This window comes from Neovison vison, chromosome 4 (assembly GCF_020171115.1).
Source record: "Neovison vison isolate M4711 chromosome 4, ASM_NN_V1, whole genome shotgun sequence".
Classification (NCBI taxonomy): Eukaryota; Metazoa; Chordata; class Mammalia; order Carnivora; family Mustelidae; genus Neogale; species Neogale vison.
Genome location: NC_058094.1, coordinates 202,269,934 through 202,287,776, shown reverse-complemented (window position 1 = coordinate 202,287,776; position 17,843 = coordinate 202,269,934). Strand labels below are relative to the sequence as shown.

The window sequence follows — 17,843 nt, the reverse complement described above, 5'->3', positions numbered from 1 at the left end:
GTATTTAAATGAGCAGTTAAGTTTGGTGACATTTCTCTTTTGTCCAAGAATAACTGGGGGTACAAGAGGCCACCCTTCCTTTGTAGCTATACATGACCGAGTGGATATGGGCATGGATATGAGGGTTTGACTGTTACTAGCGTGCAAAGGGGAAGGCTCCTTGGCTTTCCATAGAAGCATGGAGGTGAGCCTACCAGAGGGTTCAGAACGGCGAGGGGACAGAGGGAACTGGGCAGCTCTGTGCCCACAACTCGTTCTGCTTTTCAGGTCTCGCACATCCATCAGAGGCTTTCACTTACTCTGCAAATTAAAAAGTCACATACAAAAACTGCAGTTTGTGTTGACGTAGTCCACATTTTATTATTACTTTCCTTTACAATCAGTGGGAGAGGCTGCTCTCTCGAACCTGATTTTGTTCCGAGCGGGTTTTTTTAATCATGCAAATCACCTCTAGCGGTTTTGTTTCGGATATGAATGTAAATCATTACCAATGGTAAGTTTCATCCATGTATTGAAAATGACACTTTATGTAACAATTGGCTGTAAGCACAACAATAAAAAGGACGTAAGTATTTATTTAACGTCGCACTAAATTAGTTTGATCTTTACCCCTAGTCATTTCCTTTTGGAAATGATTGTTAAGCTCCTACAAAATCCAACTGTTAACCACACTGGGATCTAAAATAGCAGGAAATTTAAATCACTCTGAGCTTCGAAATCAAGAGTCAGTGTCTTTTAATTCTATTTCATGGTGAATTCCAAGCTCTCCGTTCTTCCGTCACTTCACTACTGTTCTTCAACCAAGTTGATACAGCCAAACCCTGAAGGAACATCCCGTAATTTTCATTATATTTACAAATGCCCCAAACTCTTTAAATGGTGTACTGTAAACTTAGTGTGTGACAATCTTGATGCTGCGTGAGGAATAATATTACAATATAACAATATTACAGAGTGGCAAAGGGCCCAGACTCTGAGGAATACATAGAAGTTACTAGAAACAATGCCTGGTATAAAGTAAGCACCATTTAAGTGTCTGCTATTATTTTCTATTTTAAAGGAAATAAGTCCCTGGTGTCTCCCCCCCCCCCCGCCCGCCATGTCCCCCTTTCATGCTGTGCCACACGCATTTGTCCTTCTCAGGTTACCCCATCACCCTACTCCAAGAAATGTTATGACTTATCACATCTGGTTTATTGTGAGACTGAAATTGGAAAAAAAAAAAAAAAAATCAAGGCTTTCAAGCCAACTTTCTTCAGAAGAGCTTGTCCTGAGGAGTATTCATGGTTCCTGGAGATGGGATTTGATTTTTTCTTCTGCAAGTCAGCTAAGTGGATTACAGTGCTCTGGGTCACAGACTGACTCCAAATGGTTGGATCTCTGCAGTCTTTGGTGGCCTTTGGGATGTGATGCGACAAGTATCATCCAATTGCCTATCAATCAATATTTTGATGGAAAGCGCTTCTGATTCCTCATTTTAAACCCAAACCTACCGGGGCACCTGGGTGGCTCAGTGGGTTAAACCTTCTGCCTTCGGCTCAGGTCATGGTCCCAGGGTCCTGGGATTGAGCCCCATATCGGGCTCCCTGCTCAGCGGGGAGCCTGCCCCCCCACCTGCTCCCGCCTGCCTCTCTGCCTACTTGTGATCTCTGTCTGTCAAATAAATTAATAAAATCTTTTTAAAAAAAAATCCTTAAACACAAAACAAAACAAAACAAAAACCCAAACCTAACAGTCCTGATGGTACTTCAGAAAGTTAAAGTGTGTGGCTTTTTGTTGTTGTTGTTTTTTTTAAGGGTTTATTTATTTGATAGAGATCACAAGTAGGCAGAGAGGCAGGCAGAGAGAGAGGAGGAAGCAGGCTCCCTGCTGAACAGAGAGCACTGTGGGGCTCCATCCCAGGACCCTGAGATCATGACCCGAGCCGAAGCCAGAGGCTTTAACCCTCTGAGCCATCCGGCCGCCCCTAAAGTGTGTCTGTAAAATACCGATGGGATATGTCACGTAATTATAAAGCTGCAAATATATACATGGTCATAGCATCTAACTTGTATAAAATCCTATTGTTATTCTAAATACAACTATCAAGAGTTTCTTTCAGAACAAAAACAATGATCATCCAGACTGGGAATAAGGAAATAATGCAATTGTTTATAGTCAAACAAATTAAAGTGTTTTTAATGTTTTGTAAAATACTACTAGCAGGGAAATGTTTCAATCAGCAGACTTATTTATCCAGAGGTTACAGATAATGCCATTTAACAGGTTTTTCTCAGTAGCATTTTCAGACAATCATCATTGCCTCTTACCACTGTCTCTATTAGGCAGCCCCCAATTTACAAAATAGTTGAACTCCTAAGTGTGAAATTCATACACCAGATCCACCTCCCCTCCCCTTTTAAGGTCATCAAGGGCATTTAAAGAAATGAAGATACTTTGTATCCTATACATGTATCCACAGCTGAAGATACTTTGTATCCTATACATGTATCCACAGCTTGCTTTGTGCCCGCTCTAAGCCTGACCCACGTGCTGCCAGAAAGCTGCTTTTGAAGCACATCACTAGAGCTGAGAACATCTAATGTCTTTGCTGCCCAGCACCCAGGTACTTTAATGGTAACATCAACTCTGGTTTTCCTCTGTGGATTCACCACTTCCCTATTCTCAAGCTATGTGGGTTTAGTTAGAAGTGACCTCACCGCCAGGTGCCAGCCTGGGTCTCCATTACCTTAAGATGATCAGTGAATTTATCCCTGAACCCCAGCTTCCAATGGCCATTCTGATTGGTTCAGGGATGGACATATTAACCAACTGGAGCCAATGGGACACAGAATGACCTTTGCTGGGCATTCTGTGAAGAAGGAAAAAACAAAGCTTTCCATCTCTCCTATGGGAGCAACCAAAAAAGAACCTCTCTCTTTCCTTAGAATGAGTGGTAGGAGAAGGCGAGGTCTGGGGGGCATGTGGCAGCCATGTTGCTAAGAAAAGAGGAGAGCCTGGGGCCACTGGGGGTGGGAAGCGTCCACCCCACCATGTGGGGCCTGAAGTAGAAGACAACACTGCAGAAGCCAGGCTGTTTCAGCTAGAGCTGGAAAGACCTGAACCACAGGGAGTATAGCATTGAGATTTTTGATCAAGCTTCACAGGAACCAGGCACAACTCTGGACTTTCAGTTACGGAGTCAGTGTATTTCCTTCAATGTTTGTCAGTCTGAGTTTCATTTTCTGTGACTTGTTACATGAAGATACCTAAGTAACACAGGCAAAATCATCCAGAATGGATAGGAACACTTGGGCTCCACAACTTGTATCCCCCAGAGCTCCATGGTGCTACCTCAAGCATGATGGGGAGTGGGAGGAAAATGAGACAAGCCCAGGCTGTCGGTCAGTAAAACGGGGGAGACATCCAAGGATGGCCTCCGTGTTGAAGCCAGGGAGGAGAAGTACAAGAAAAAAGTGAGAGACACAGCTTGGGTCTTAGGAGTTCCTGCTCAGGCATCCCAGAGAGGAGAGTCTGAGTTGGCATCATGGTCTTCTTCAGCAACAGCTCAATAGTAATCGGGTATTTGGGAATTAGCATCTGTCTGGTTCTTCCAATTGGTTGGTAAGGTAATTACGAAAAAGATGTCTAGTTAATAGAAGAAATCGGTTGTTAATGGGAACTATTCTTTATCTTAAAAAAAAGAGAGAGATTGCTTATTTTCAATGCAGACAAAACAGATTTGCTGTGCCAAAAAAAAAGACATGAGAATAAGTGTCTCTCAGGGGATGCTAGATTGGTAAACCACTCTTTTAAATAAGTACTACAATTATTCAACTATCATTTCTGAATTTCTCATTAATAAAGAATTTTTTTTGTTAGACTTTAAGGGCCACAATTAAATGCTTTGCCTTGAATTTAATATTACGCATGCCTGAGATGTTTTCCATGGGTTTTCTCTTTTTTCACTAATTATTGTTCTGCCTTGGTAAATAAAATGAAAAGGCAAAAGAATGAGACCTGTGGACAAGGAAACATTTCTTTATAATAAGAAAAAGAATATTCTTTCTTTGTCCTTTCTGAATTTAGAAATTTTTCCCTATATAATACTGAAATGTTTAACAATTCATAAAAAACATAAGCATCTACATTTATAAACAACCTTAAATATAGCCCTGTAATTTCTACCAGGAACCTTGTAAAATATGATGAATATACATGCGTGGATACTAAAGTTAGAGAGACCATTCAACATTCACATGGAAATGCAGCATTACATACAATATAATAAATATCCAGGATATCAAATCCACAAATTGATCATTATTTTGATTTAGATTCTCTTACCAGTTAACACTTTTACTGCATAATTTATTATAATAACCTTACAAGTTAAACATAACTAATTAAAAGCAGAACTTAACTAATCTGCTGAAATAACAAAATTCTCAATATTTTGCAGCATATTTTAACCTATAACATCTAAAATTGTCATTTTGACAAGAAAAACACATCCATATAACTAACTACTCAATTAACTTCTTTTCAACGTTTAAAAAAGGTATGGAAAGAAACAGAAGTTAATCTTATTTCTGAGATAATTTTATTGCCCTTGCTCTTGTGCTTTGGCAATAAGTGTCTTAAGTTTCAATATATATCATATAACTTAAATACTGTATTTACAAAATATATAACTTTTTTTTAGCAAAATACTATACAAAATACTATTTTTACACTTTTAAAGGGTGCTTCCCCTTACAATGTATGAGAGCCCTTTATGTTTTTACCTTTAATTTCCCCACCTGCTCTTAAGATCCCTCTCTTCCCCATTATTTCTGAGCTGGGGTTTTAAAAGTAGCAACAGGTCTATCATTAAAGAACAAAACCAACAACACTATATGTTAACTAACTTGAATTTAAATTTTTTAAAAAATGAAGCCAAGGATAGAAAAAGTGCTGTATATCTGACTGAAATTTTTCTAGATAAATTCTCCTAGTTAAAAGGCACTTAAAATCCAAACCATACATTTTACTTTTTACGTTTAGATTCTTCCCTTTTGTCACTAAACATCTCTAGCAAACACTTTCTAGGCACACAGTATCACTAAGGGAAATTCGTTGTAATTGCCCTTCTTTTGAAATGCATGAAAGGGAAACTAAGCAACCAGTACTTCTGTTAACTTTCCAGCATCTGTTTCTTTGCGCGAACCCTATGATTTCTTCATCTAAAATGGTGAGAGAATAAATGAGATTCTGTTTACTGTTCCTTGCTGCTAGAAGAGCATATTTCAAAAATGCCTCATATTCACCCACTACTGCTGAGTTCCATAGCTGAGTTCCACAATCCAGGATCTTATCCTGAATATGGACCAGGTCTTCCCGGGTGAAGTCTCCTTCCTTTTCTTTCTTGTTCAGGAGTCAGATGATCTTCCTGGTGTGTCAATATATATTTCTAAACCAACAAAAAATGAACCCAATCCTTGTCAACTCTGCTCCTTCCTCCCCCCAAATCCACGCGCTCTGTGAGTGATCTACTATCCGTTGGGTAAAGGGAGCTCAGCGCCAAGCGCCAGGGTCTGGGACTTAGAGGAGGCAGGGGTCAGCTTCACCAGGCCTGCACGGTGAGAGGCTGGCCGGAGGGGCTACTTGCAAGTGTGGACGTCAGTCATGCTTTCACACCTCCTGCAGCGGACGTAGCAGCACCAAATAAACTTGCACTCGCACCTCTCCACGTGCCTGACCACGTGGGTGTTGTAGCCTCGGCCGCAGCAAAGGAGGTTGCAGCCGTCCGCGCCCTCCGACGTGCGGTTGCATTCTCTGCCTTGGGTCCCGGGGATCCCTCGTTTCTTATCCTCGACGCAGTAATTGGGAGACTTATTAACGTAGAGGAGTTCATCCTTGCCAATGGGTATTTTCCTCTGATCTTTGTCTCTTCTGCGCATTTTCCTCTTTATTTTGTCGGAGATTTGGACACTGTTTTCGTACTTATCCTTCAACAAGTGGCCAATCTTTTCGAAAGAAGACATAGTTTTCCAGCACGTTTTCACAGCGCAGGAGCCGGAAACTCCGTGACATCGGCAATCCACGGACATCAACTTGGCGACAGCCTGAAACCAACCGTAATGGTATTAAATAGCATTCGTGAAGGGTTCCCCCCCCACCCCCGCACCTGAAGCTCGACTTGACCTCATCCCTTCCCTTTCTGGGTCTGCTTAGTCCTGCCTAAAGGTGATCGCTTTGAACACGAAGGCTCTTTACAGTTGCTTCAGGGTCCAGGTGTTCTGTTCTTCTCTTGACCCTGCCAAGCAAACACTCCCAAGGCTTGAAGTGGTGGTCCGGGCTGCTACTGTTACCGGGGCGATCTGAGACAATAGAGGGAAACCACTTCTATTTCCATTTCTTTGTAGAATTCTGGGTGTGAGAGGATGCCCACGCGTACTTCCCTGTTCGACACCAATCACCTTGTAACTCAGAGTGTGCGGTTCGTGGACCTGCAGCACCGACATCCCTCGTGGGAAATGCAGACTCCCAGGCCCCACTGCAGACCCACAGCACCAGAATCTGCATTTTAATAAGATTCTCCGGTGACTCCTACGCGCATTAAGGTTGGAGAAGCACTGAGGGGGCAGGTGTCCTGGGCGCGCATGTGCACAGAAGCAGCAGGGAAATTTAACTAATAACCGGGGCTATAATCCCTGAGATTCTGACTTAACCCGCGGAGGTGCGGTCTGGGCAGCGGTGCTTCCATAAAACTGCTCAGATGATCCTAACGGGCATCTAAGCATGAGACCTACGGAACTGGGAGCTCCCCCGTTCGACCACTGTAAAAGTCCTTACGTTCACGTGGGCGTGGGGGGTGGGAACCGCGTTATCCTCTGGTCACAGACCACATGAGAAACCCTGACTAATCAACTTAAGTTGGTCAGAGGGAGAAGGGGCTGGAGAATGTGGTTGCTCCCAGCACATTCTTCCCCTCTTCTGGAAAATTAACTCAAAACATATGTCCTATTCCTGATGGATCAGTAGCTCCATCCCCTCGTAGCAGAGGGGTAATGTATGTATTTAACTTTTCAATTCAAAGTGCAGAGTTTGGTTTATTCAGACTGAGGAATTCAATGAAATTACATATATCCATAAGAGCCCACTGCTTGGCCCACATTAGAATCTAAATAAATATCCCCTCTCCGGAAGAAGAAGGTGGTACAGGAAGGTTGAGAGAAAAATGTGAAAAGGGGCTAACAGTGCAAAGGCAATGTAGAGATTTCAAGAACTTTAGGGTTCTGCTGTCTTACACACTGGGCTAGTCAGCACAGCTTCCTTCAGTCCCCAGAGGATGGCAGAGCAGATTAATAAATCGCCAGGGCTAGCTCTCGTGTTGACGGTCTGTCAACATGCTGGGTAAAATGAAAAAGTGATCTGTCTGTTCAATAACGTGGAAATTATGTGTGTAATCGCACCAAAGAAAGGAAAAACTTCACGGCTTAAATTCCACTTACACTTCTTATCAAAACTATAAAATGACAAGGGTTTATGCTTGGCTATTTTATGCTAAACCCGTCACTGACACGTTTGTGGAATGTTATGTTTCCTAACAAATTAGAGTTTCCGAACTATCTAATGAGACAGAATATTTCGGACAATTTATCATAGTTGCAACCTTGAGTGAGAGCATATGGTATTGATTTGTGTAATATTTGATACTTCTTATTAGTGTTTAAAATAATAAACAGAATAATATTTAAACCCTGTCCCTTATAGAAGAGAGCACATATGCTTTTTGTGAATTCACAAAACGGAGAAGCAAGTAGCTATGTCTATTTCTTATTAACACAGGGCAAAAGATACCTCTCAATGAGCATGAGAGCAATTTATAACGTATGGCACACACAAAAAAAATAAAGCATGGTGCAAACGCTTATTTGCTTAAATTTATGGCATTCGATAGCCACAAAGACTTCAATTTTTTCAAATGGCTCCAGGCAAATAAATGTTCAAATGAACGCAATCTATGTACTTTTGCTCAGATTTTAAAGGCTTGAAGGATATGAGAATAAGAGAGCTCAGTTAATGCTAGGTAATAACAAAACAAATTGTCCAAAGAAAACCAAAAATCGAAGAATGTCTGTTTATGTATTTAAACCTGATCAGCATTCCTTCCAGTCATCACTTGGTGATTTAAAGCCGGCTCTTGCTCAGGATCTTACTGAGGGGCAGACTTTTTCTTTCATTAACCCGTTCAGACATCACGTACGGTGTTGCCAATTTGCAAAGCACGGAAGACAGAGTAGATGCTCACCAAATACTTATGGTTAGTCCATCTCACTGGAACAAGTTTTAACTCATTCTCTGTTGGTCATATGAATTGGAAGGAATAATTGAAAACCACCTTTAGCAAAAGAGTCACTGCCAGGAGAATCAATGGTATGGGGAGACCTTGATCCTGCTGGGTTCTCCTGCCATTCCTCAGACCACAACTGTGTCAGTCCCCAGAGTGACATATTACTTGGTTTGAAAGATAAAAAGAGAGACTGGTTTTCAAATCTAATGGTACCACCTGCTGAATGTGTATCAGAATTTGGGGAAGATTTTCCTGCCAGAGGAAAACTAGGGTCTTTTAAATACCTGGAGTTGGTTGTAACTTTTCAGGGATGATATTTTGAAGTTTTATTCTATTACCTTTCAGTTCCATTATCTTTTTGTCCTTAACGGTAAGTATAAAATGGCATTTTTATCATCTACATATCTTACATTTTATCATATATATTTTATATTATATATAGTTTACCATATATATATATAGTTTAGGACAGAAAGCCAAATAAACTTCAAGGAGAGGAATTTCAATAACTTAACATGCAATTTAAATGATTATAGACCCAAAACACTCTAAGGAAGAAACTTGGACAAATAGGGATTAAAATAAAGCAATGTAATTACCACTAGGAGAATTTGATATAATGCAGAGTTCTAGGGCAGATCTTTCTCTCTCTCTCTCTCTCTCTCTCTCTCTCTCACACACACACACACACACACACTGTAGAACTTGGCTGTATCTCAGAGCACCTCTTCATAAATTGTTTTACTTGATTTAGTTTTGTGGGAAGAAATGCCTTGCACACAGTAGGTCATTAGTGAATATGTACTTAGATATTATTCCAGTTTTACCAACAATAAACAGCATGGTTAAGACACTTGCCTTTTACATTAAAATGTACAGTTGGCAATATATGATCTAAAGTCTTTGTATCCAACAGGAGAATTTTAGTAGAACAGAGAAAAGTGAAAGTGGAAAATGGAGTATGTTTAAGGAACTTGCACGAACACTCCACAAAAATGTATATTCTGAGCTTTTCAGCTAGGATTCTTAATTAATGTCAAATAGCCCTTCTGGGCTGTAGTGATAGCAGTCCTTTCCTGCTAACAAGAAAAGTAAAAGGATAGCAACCGTCTGAGTAGCATGTGGTTATGAGAAAATTCTTTTCTCTACTCTAGTTGAGTTGTTAGGGTTTATAACGATATTAACAGAGGAATGTTTTGTGAACTATTGCAAACAGATGTGCACATTTTGGTGGAATAGTTTTAAACTATGGGAGAGCAATTAGGAGGGTAGCATTTAATTTACTGGGCTCTTTGCGTTAAGTTTTGGTTTGATAAACTTCTAATGAACTGAAATAGGAAAGATGTATCATTAATACTTAATGTAAAAATAGAAACTGCTTGAAAAATGGGCTGCGGAACTGCTGGCCCCACCATTTTGACTCCGAGGTAACCCAGCAGGCAATGATTGTTTTATCCAAACTTCACAGAAATGACCCAAAAAAACTGCTGCAGAACATTTTGTTATAAGCAGTTCATTTTGTCAACTATCAGATGATCTGGTTAAGTTTTTAGGAAAACGGTGACATAAGGTTGGATGGTTATATGTAGAATTCCTATTCTTCTGACCCATGTTGTCTCTTTCAGTCCAAAAATATATTTGAACCTGCTGAAAGGCAAAACACTTATGTGTTGTTCAAGTGCTTATAAATATTCTTGAAACAGGTCAATGAACATTTGGGGTTGGGCCCCTCCCACTTTTTTGAGTTACTCATCATAAAACAAATTATGGGGTAGGGAAACTTAAAAGTTTATGAGGTGGACAGGGGAAGAATGGAAATATTTTAAGCACACCAAAAGAAATACCCATAAATATTCCAAGTCACATTATTCCCAGAAGTTCTGCCCCTGGAAGACATCACATCATTCTGTTAGCCAATCACCATTCAGCAACATTATTCTTGGAGTCATAACTTTAGGAATGGTGTCAGAAACCAAGTGGGAATCAGAGTACTTAAGGTCAGCGGTTAGAAAATCATCTATCCTGCTCACAGCACTACTAAGCGCCAGTACCCACATTTCTCTGAACGCTTTCCTACATTTTGAGTTTGGGATTTTGAGACCAAGAAAATCAACTCAATTGAATACAGACCTTGAACTTTACCCAGAAGAATATGCCTATTAGATTAAAATCTTAATTGCCAATCTTAAAAATGGAGTTGGTTGTTCTTCCTTGTTAGATAATAGCCTGCAAACTTGGTTGGTTTTTGTTGTTGCTGTGGTGCTCGTGCGGGTGCTGGTGGAGGGGGTTTTTTTTGAGCCACCAGTGGAAAGAAAAATACAAAAATGTTTGAGTTGTAATACTTCCTGAAAAAAGACCAACAAAAACAGCAGTCCAGGTAATATTTTGTAATATTTTAAGATTCCATCTAGACCAATGGGGAACAAAAATATTCAGTAGGGAGAACCCTGAAATTGACAAAAACTGAATGTATATGTTTAGGCTGAATTGTTTTCTGCATAATTAAAATGGCAGAAACCCTGGTAATGTGAGAAGATTGTTTTTTGCCAACAAACACAGTGGATTAAAATTGATGCTAAACGGTTGTATGTTTTTAATAAACTCAGAATATAAATAATAGTTTAAGATCAAATAGTTACAGAGGCAAATACTGTTACCTAATTTGAAACAACACATGAGACAGAATAAAACTAAACAGCTGCCTAATGATACTAATAAAAACACAGTTAGAATATTTCCGACCTTCTCACAAGTTTGGCGATAATCTTTATTCAAGGGAATTAATTATGACACCAATTTCCAAGTTTTGTTTTCTAGTTAAATTTTTAAAAAGCTCTACCAAATTATTTAAAGAACGGCTAAAGAAGATTTAAGATCTAAATCGATAATCAATATTCATTTTTTGTTTTTAAAATATATTAATTTGACTTATTTTAGTATTTTTCTCATTTTAATTCTAAAGTATTAAAGAATATAAATTAAAAATGTAAACATATATTTAACCCTCTTTTATAGTCATATGTTAGAAATAATTTTAAAAATCCTTTATTGGAGAATATTTAAATTGAAGCAGACCCCATTCATTGAATTTTTTTTCATGCAAAACTTTAAGGAGAAGAGATACGTGCATAACTACGGTGTTAAACAAGAGTTACTCTAGTGTGATCAGCTAGCTTTTAAAGCTTCTAAATAAAAATATGAAAAACCTACCTAGCTATTTACTGACTTTCCTACTTTCTATTTTGCTATTTTATATCAATATTCAAATCGAATTGAAAATTCAGATTTGAATTTGAAGTGTTATGGTGATAATAACATTTATGGAGTTTTCTGTTTTTGTATTATAAACCAGAGTGGTTAAGCAAAGAAAGCTGGTTGAAACTTGCACCTATTCTAAGTGCGTTCCATTTATTCCAAAAATGTAAAACAAATGCAACATGTATTTTAAATATGCCTGACAGACACGGCAACTTGTTTTAATTTATTTCAGGAGATTGTGGAGGATTGCAATGACTACTTTGGGACTTTTACAGGTTATTGGATATTACAATAATGTAGGACATGTGCTGATATTCCCTGTCTTGAAAAGATTATTACAACATAGAAAATGTATATTCATAAGAAAGTTTGGACTGTTTTAGGAAAATCGCTATGAATTGCCAAGTAATTCAGCTATGTTGTAGAGCTCAAACTTTATGGTGTCAATAATCATTTAAATAAATATGTAAAAGGTAAATTAAGTTACAAATTGATTCCATTTTGAGAAAACTTAATATGAAAAATCAAAATTCATAAAAAAGTTTAATTAGATGGTGGTTCTTCAAATTTGCCTACCCTTCAGTCTTATATATATTTAAGTATTCATACATATAATATATCTTAGATTCTTATCTGCAGTTATCATTTTTACAATGTATCTATATCACTTTATAATAAAATAACAAATTATCTTTTTAAAAACTTTGTTTTACCAAAATGTTAGTTAAGAGTTATATATTCCAGGATGTATTCAAGAATGCTTGCTAGACAATGTAAGGACATATCAATAACATGTTTGGGAATCATTGCTCACTAAAAATAGATTTAAAAAATCAAAATGCAAATTTGAGATGGAATTTGATTCAGTCTCATTAGAAAGGCAGATTCTATAGACGTTAGTCTGGCTCTCTCACAAATGGAACAAAATGACCCCAAAGGCACGTCTACACCTATTATTTTATAATTAGTGTTCTGGGTGTACAAAGTACAAAATCACCAATACATTCTATAATCAGATTCAACTCCTATCAGATGGAGAACTGAAACTAAATCAATGTAGAAGTTATCCATATATAATAAACACACATACATATTATACATATATATATGACATATATATTTCTCAGACTACAACTGTATGTTTTTCAAGTCATTTGGACAGATGCATTCAGAAGTGTAATCCTAGTGTTATTTACTTAAAGGCACTAGATTTCATTCCATTTTCTGATACGTACCTGCCTTCCAGCTTCGTTGTTGTGCAGGTTCATTGCTAAAAGTACTTTGCTTTCTTTTCCTGTAGTGTTTCTGATGGGGAAATCTAGGAACTTTCTGCTGAACCACATGCCATACTGGACATCATCTGAGCAGCCCCCCCAGTGCCAGCCTTCGCTTGCTGAACCGCCGTTCTGTAAGGTGGTGTCACAGGAGCACTCGGTCATGTTGCCTGCACTGCAAGACCTGGTCACAGAATGCACCAGGCCTGCTGCCATCACAGCATAAATAAATGCTGTTTCCTTGGTGCCTAGAACAAAACATAAATTGCTGAATGAAAGAGCCAAACTGTCTGTTTATGTTCACAGCAAAGCTTCCTGTTCATCCTCTTAGCAGGGAAGCTGTTTTTCAATTGCTTTCAATGGATGCTTTTAATGAGGACATATTTAGGAAGGACGATTTCATAGTGCTTCAGTCTTTCAAAAAAGCAACATTAATTTTCAGCATTTCACTTGGGGGGGTTATATATTGTGTATCATAAATTGTCCTCACACCTTAGAATCATCTGTTTATTTTTAAAATTAAAAAATATGCCAACACCTAGCTCTGTGCTTAATAGACAATAAAAGTTCAATAAATATGTGTTGAATTTAAAATTCTCTGCATGGATACCGCAAATGGTAATGCAATGCCCAAAAGAGTCCAGATTACTTTTTAAAAATTTATCATTTTGAATGTGTTCTCATGAAACACGCGCTGAAAAATTTGGTGTGAGTTTTGTTTGTATGTTGTACGCTGGTATGCAAATTAGGATTAAGCAAAGGCCAAAGCAATCAGTAGATGTTACAGTTTACTTTCATATCAAAGACCGTTCTATTTTTTTAAAGGAAGATATTATAAATAACAATCACAAATATTAATATCAAACAGTTAAATATCTTATATATTACTAGCTCATCCTTTTACAGGCTGAAAGGCAATGAAAGAATTGAAATGTCACCAGAAAAATAAAAAAGAATTATTATAGAAAATCACTGAATACATATTTAGCACACCTACAATAAAGACAGAGCTAAACTCTTTGCAAATTAAAGTCCCATCAAAACATTAGCAAAATAGACTAGAAGAGGCTCAGCAGGTGACCTTTTCTCTTTTGAGATGTTAAGATTAGAGTAGAGTTGCATGTCCGTTGTCCAATAAACCTTTTCAACAGTTGATGTTCTGCATTTCAGCAACTGAAACTTTTTTCTTCTTTTTCTCCTCCTCCTCCCCCTCCTGTTCTCCCTCCTTTTCCTTCTCTTTTTCCTCCTCCTTCTCTCTCTTCCTTCTTCCTCCTCCTTTTTTCCCAACCCTTCTTCCTTCTTCACTTCTTTTTTCTTCCGCGGGGGTCAGGGCTCCTTCGGAAGGGCGTGCCGCCCAAAACGCAGCGGGGCAAGCGCAATGCTTTGGCGGCGATGTGTGCAGGGGACGTGTGGAGAAGGGTCCAAGGAGGAGGGAGAACGGAAACGAATGCGAAAAACAACAACGAATCTTTCGGCTCCCAGGTTCTAGAACTCTCTGAATCTGCTGAGATTCCTAGAATAATCCTGGTTCCCTGTGCCTTTATCCCTACCGAGTCACCAGGCACGTGGAAGCGGAACTTTTACTGCAGCTTCCCGCGCCGCGGGTGTGCAACGAGGAGGGAAGATAGAGAAGGAAAAGAGAACAGAGGGGAGAGCCAAAGTAGTCGTGCTCGGGTGAGCCGCACGTTGAGTTGCCCAGGACACTCCATTTAGAAACCAGCATTATTCTGTCCACCCCGCGCTCTGAGGTGCCAACAAACGCGAGGCTTCGCTGCAATTAGCCCCTTGTCCAGGGCTCGGTGCGCAGCGGCGCTGCTTAAATCAAAGCAGATGTGGCGGCAGCATTCCCTGCTGCCGACATCATGTTTCTCCAGCTGGTCACCCACGTAGGGGGGCGCTACGGGGTCCGAGGGGTCGGCCGGGTGGAGTGTCAGTTTTTCTGTAACTCCCGCCCGGCGCCGCGGGAAGGAGGAAGAGCTACAGCTCCTAGCGCCCGGCTCCGGACCCGGGGGATCACCCCCCTCCAAGACCGCACCTGCACCCGGGCCTGGCTTCCGTCACCCCCAGTTCTCGTCCACGAAAGGACCTCTTTTGGGATTTAGAGAGCGACGGACCACGCAAGCGCTACTCTGTTTACTGTAACTTGGAGGAGTTGTCGCCCTCTATCCCGCGCCATCCCGGAGGGTCCCGGGACTTACCGCTGCTCAGCTCGTAGCCAAAAAGGGGGCTGGTGCCCGGCGTGGCGGCGGCGGTGACCAGGCAGTTCCACCTCTCGTGTCTGAACTGGCTCCTGCACTCCTGAATGCCCAGCCGCGCGCCCTCTCCGATGCTCGGCAGCAGGTACGGTTTCTTCTTGCACAGCTCCTTCTGGCGGCTGTTCAGCGGCAAGTTGGCGCAGCCCAGCTTCTCCGGAACCCCAAAGGAGGCGATGCCCAACCACCTGTAAGACACCGCCGTCCCTAGCGTGAGCCGCTCCCCAGCTCTCCTCTCCAATCCCAGATGTTTTCCCGAAAACTGGGTCATCCGCCCTAGGAACCCCCATCTTGCTCCCCCTCTTCAACTGAAAGTTCCCTAAAGCTGGGCACCCCTTTTGCCACAACCCGCGTGCGCCCCTACTGCCCCCATACTCACATCCAATTTCCTTGGGCTCCGCAGGGGAACAGCGCGAGCAGGGCTGCCCACAGCGCGCACAGGCGCGACAGTCCCAGGAGCGCCGCTCTGTCCATGGCCCCCGCATGGAGTCCCCCAGCCCCAGCCACTCCTCTGCTCTCCCTCCCCAGGGGCCCGCCGAGCCAGAGGTCAGTTCCCCAGCACCGAGTTGTCCGTCGCCCTCTTTCCCCCTGCAGACAACATAAAAAGAAGGCCAGCGGTGGTAGGAACTCTCCGCAGCCTTCCCCTGGCTCGCAGGGAGCAGTGAGAGGAGGTGGAGAACGGAGCCTGGGGCCCTCCTCCTGCGACGAGCTGGAGGTGTGCAGGAGGTGCGGGAGCGTCCCTCGCCGGAATAGGTGAGAAACTTGTGTTGATGTAGCTCTGTCTCCATCGCCCCCGGCCTCTCCTCCCATCTCCTCCCCCTGGCCGCGCCTGGAGCCTGATTGGCCCAGCCTCGGCCCCGCATCTCATCATCCCCGGACCTCAGGCTCCCATTGGCTGCGAGCGGGCTCCGCGGGGGGCGCCCGGGTCCGCGGCTCCCGGACGGCGCGTCCAGACCCGGGTGTGTTCTCGACCTTTCCTCCTGTCACGGTCTTCCGCGAGCGGGGCCCTGCGGGAGGGGTATGGATTCAACCAGAAGACGGCTAGGGCCGCTTCTGTCTTAGCAACCCTGGGGGAAGGCGTGGGTCGAATGGGAGATGTTTGCGTTCCACCCACCCTGCTCGCCTTTGGATTAATTACCCTCAGGGTGGAGTGGCTGGAAAATCTCCCTGCCCCCGTTTCTTTCCTCTCCTTCACCTCGCTGGAGAGGAATCGTTTTGAGTCAGATACAAACAAGTTGACCTTCCCACACCCTGCTTGAGGTCTCCATGTGTCAGGAGACTTTAGACGGGGGAAATGCTGTCGAGCTTGAGGTTGTCATCGTTTAAATAGTTATTTTTAGCGAAAGAGAAGGTTCTGGCCTAGTGTCTAATCTACCATATTTAAATTGTGTTACGGGATTTCGTTTTCCCGGTCTGTCTTATTTTCGGCAGTCTTCTTTGAGAGCACTGTCAGAAGATGGAGGGCAGAGAAGGAAGGCGTGAGAGAGCTTCTCGGAGAGCTTTTGAAGAGATGAGGCTTGCGTCTTTATCCTTATCTGGAGTCCACAGGATGGCTCACGTGGAGACCTTGGACAGGGCTACACACTGAAGGCACGTTTTAGAAACTGACTTACTAAATGCCTACGTGTGCCCAGTAGTGTGTGTGGGGGGGGAATTTATAAGGACCATATCCCTTCCCTTAAGTTCACAAGCCAGCTACAGACACAAGTCTAAAACAAAAGAATTTGAGATTTCAGTGAAGGAGAGGATAGAATCCAGTGAGGTACTCTTTGGAGCCAAAGGGAGTTCAGAAGCCAGAGAATGTCTGGTGGCTGGCGGTTTAGGAAGGTTAGCTAACCAGTGTTTTTCAGGATAGGAGATCTCTGCGAGAACCGTGACGGCAAGTTTCACTTAGCTGTGGTATCCGCAAGCCTTGCTCTCCTTGTCCGTGACACAAAACTTTTCTGAGAGTGGTCACCTGCTCCCTACAGGACTTCTGAAATGGCAGTCAATTCTCAGTTTAGACATACCAGCTTAGTGGGTGCCATCACCCAAACTTATTCAAATAAAAGATTGGCTTTGCTTGCATTATCCTCAAATAAAGGATTTTATTGGCTGCACAGCTCCTATATAAGCCCAGAGCAGTAAAAGCTCACTGAAATTCCCATCCCATCCCATTCATTCCTTTATCCAACAAACATTTGTTGAGTGAACACCATGTACCAGGTCCTAAAGCCACATTGTAATTTTTAGAGAGTCAAGTTGATGATAGGGTGTAGTTACTGATCCAGAAATATTTTGGCTAATGGCTAGTGGCCTCGCTCAAAATCAGAACTTTCATCCAAGCTCACTTTATTCTGTGAGCCTCTCCAGGGGGGGATCATGGAGCATTCTGTGCTGTATCCCCGCCATTGGGCCCAGTGCATGAAATCTTGGTTTTGAACACAATTTATTGAGTGGATTAATGTGACGAGGAACGCCCTGGGCACATAGCTAAGTGGGCTAAACAATGAAACAAGAGAAGTGACTTCCTCTTTGGGGAGATGGGGGAGGGGAGACCATTAATACTTAGGGATTATTCTGTCCATACTTCTAAAGCAAAGGATACTTATTTCCAGGAGTGGGTAGAGTTGAAGAAATACTCTTTTCATTCAATGAACAGACATTTGGGGGCTTTTTTTTTTTTTTTTTTCCTGCCAGGCATTGTGAACTCATGCACTGAAACCCTCACAAGTGCCTTCAACATTCAATCTCCTTCTTTTT

The 17,843-nt window shown here is 41.8% G+C and overlaps 1 protein-coding gene across 1 annotated transcript; it reads right to left on the bottom strand.

Annotated features, from left to right (window-relative positions):
* Positions 1-1,946: 1,946 nt before the first annotated feature.
* WNT16 (Wnt family member 16) lies at positions 1,947-15,844 on the bottom strand. Its single transcript, XM_044246453.1, has 4 exons — positions 15,481-15,844; positions 15,048-15,289; positions 12,811-13,097; positions 1,947-6,086 (listed from the first exon to the last, which is right to left on the bottom strand). The coding sequence occupies exons 1-4, from the start codon at positions 15,573-15,575 to the stop codon at positions 5,622-5,624; spliced, it is 1,089 nt and encodes a 362-aa protein (XP_044102388.1). The 5' UTR covers positions 15,576-15,844; the 3' UTR covers positions 1,947-5,621.
* Between the last annotated feature and the right edge of the window lie 1,999 nt (positions 15,845-17,843).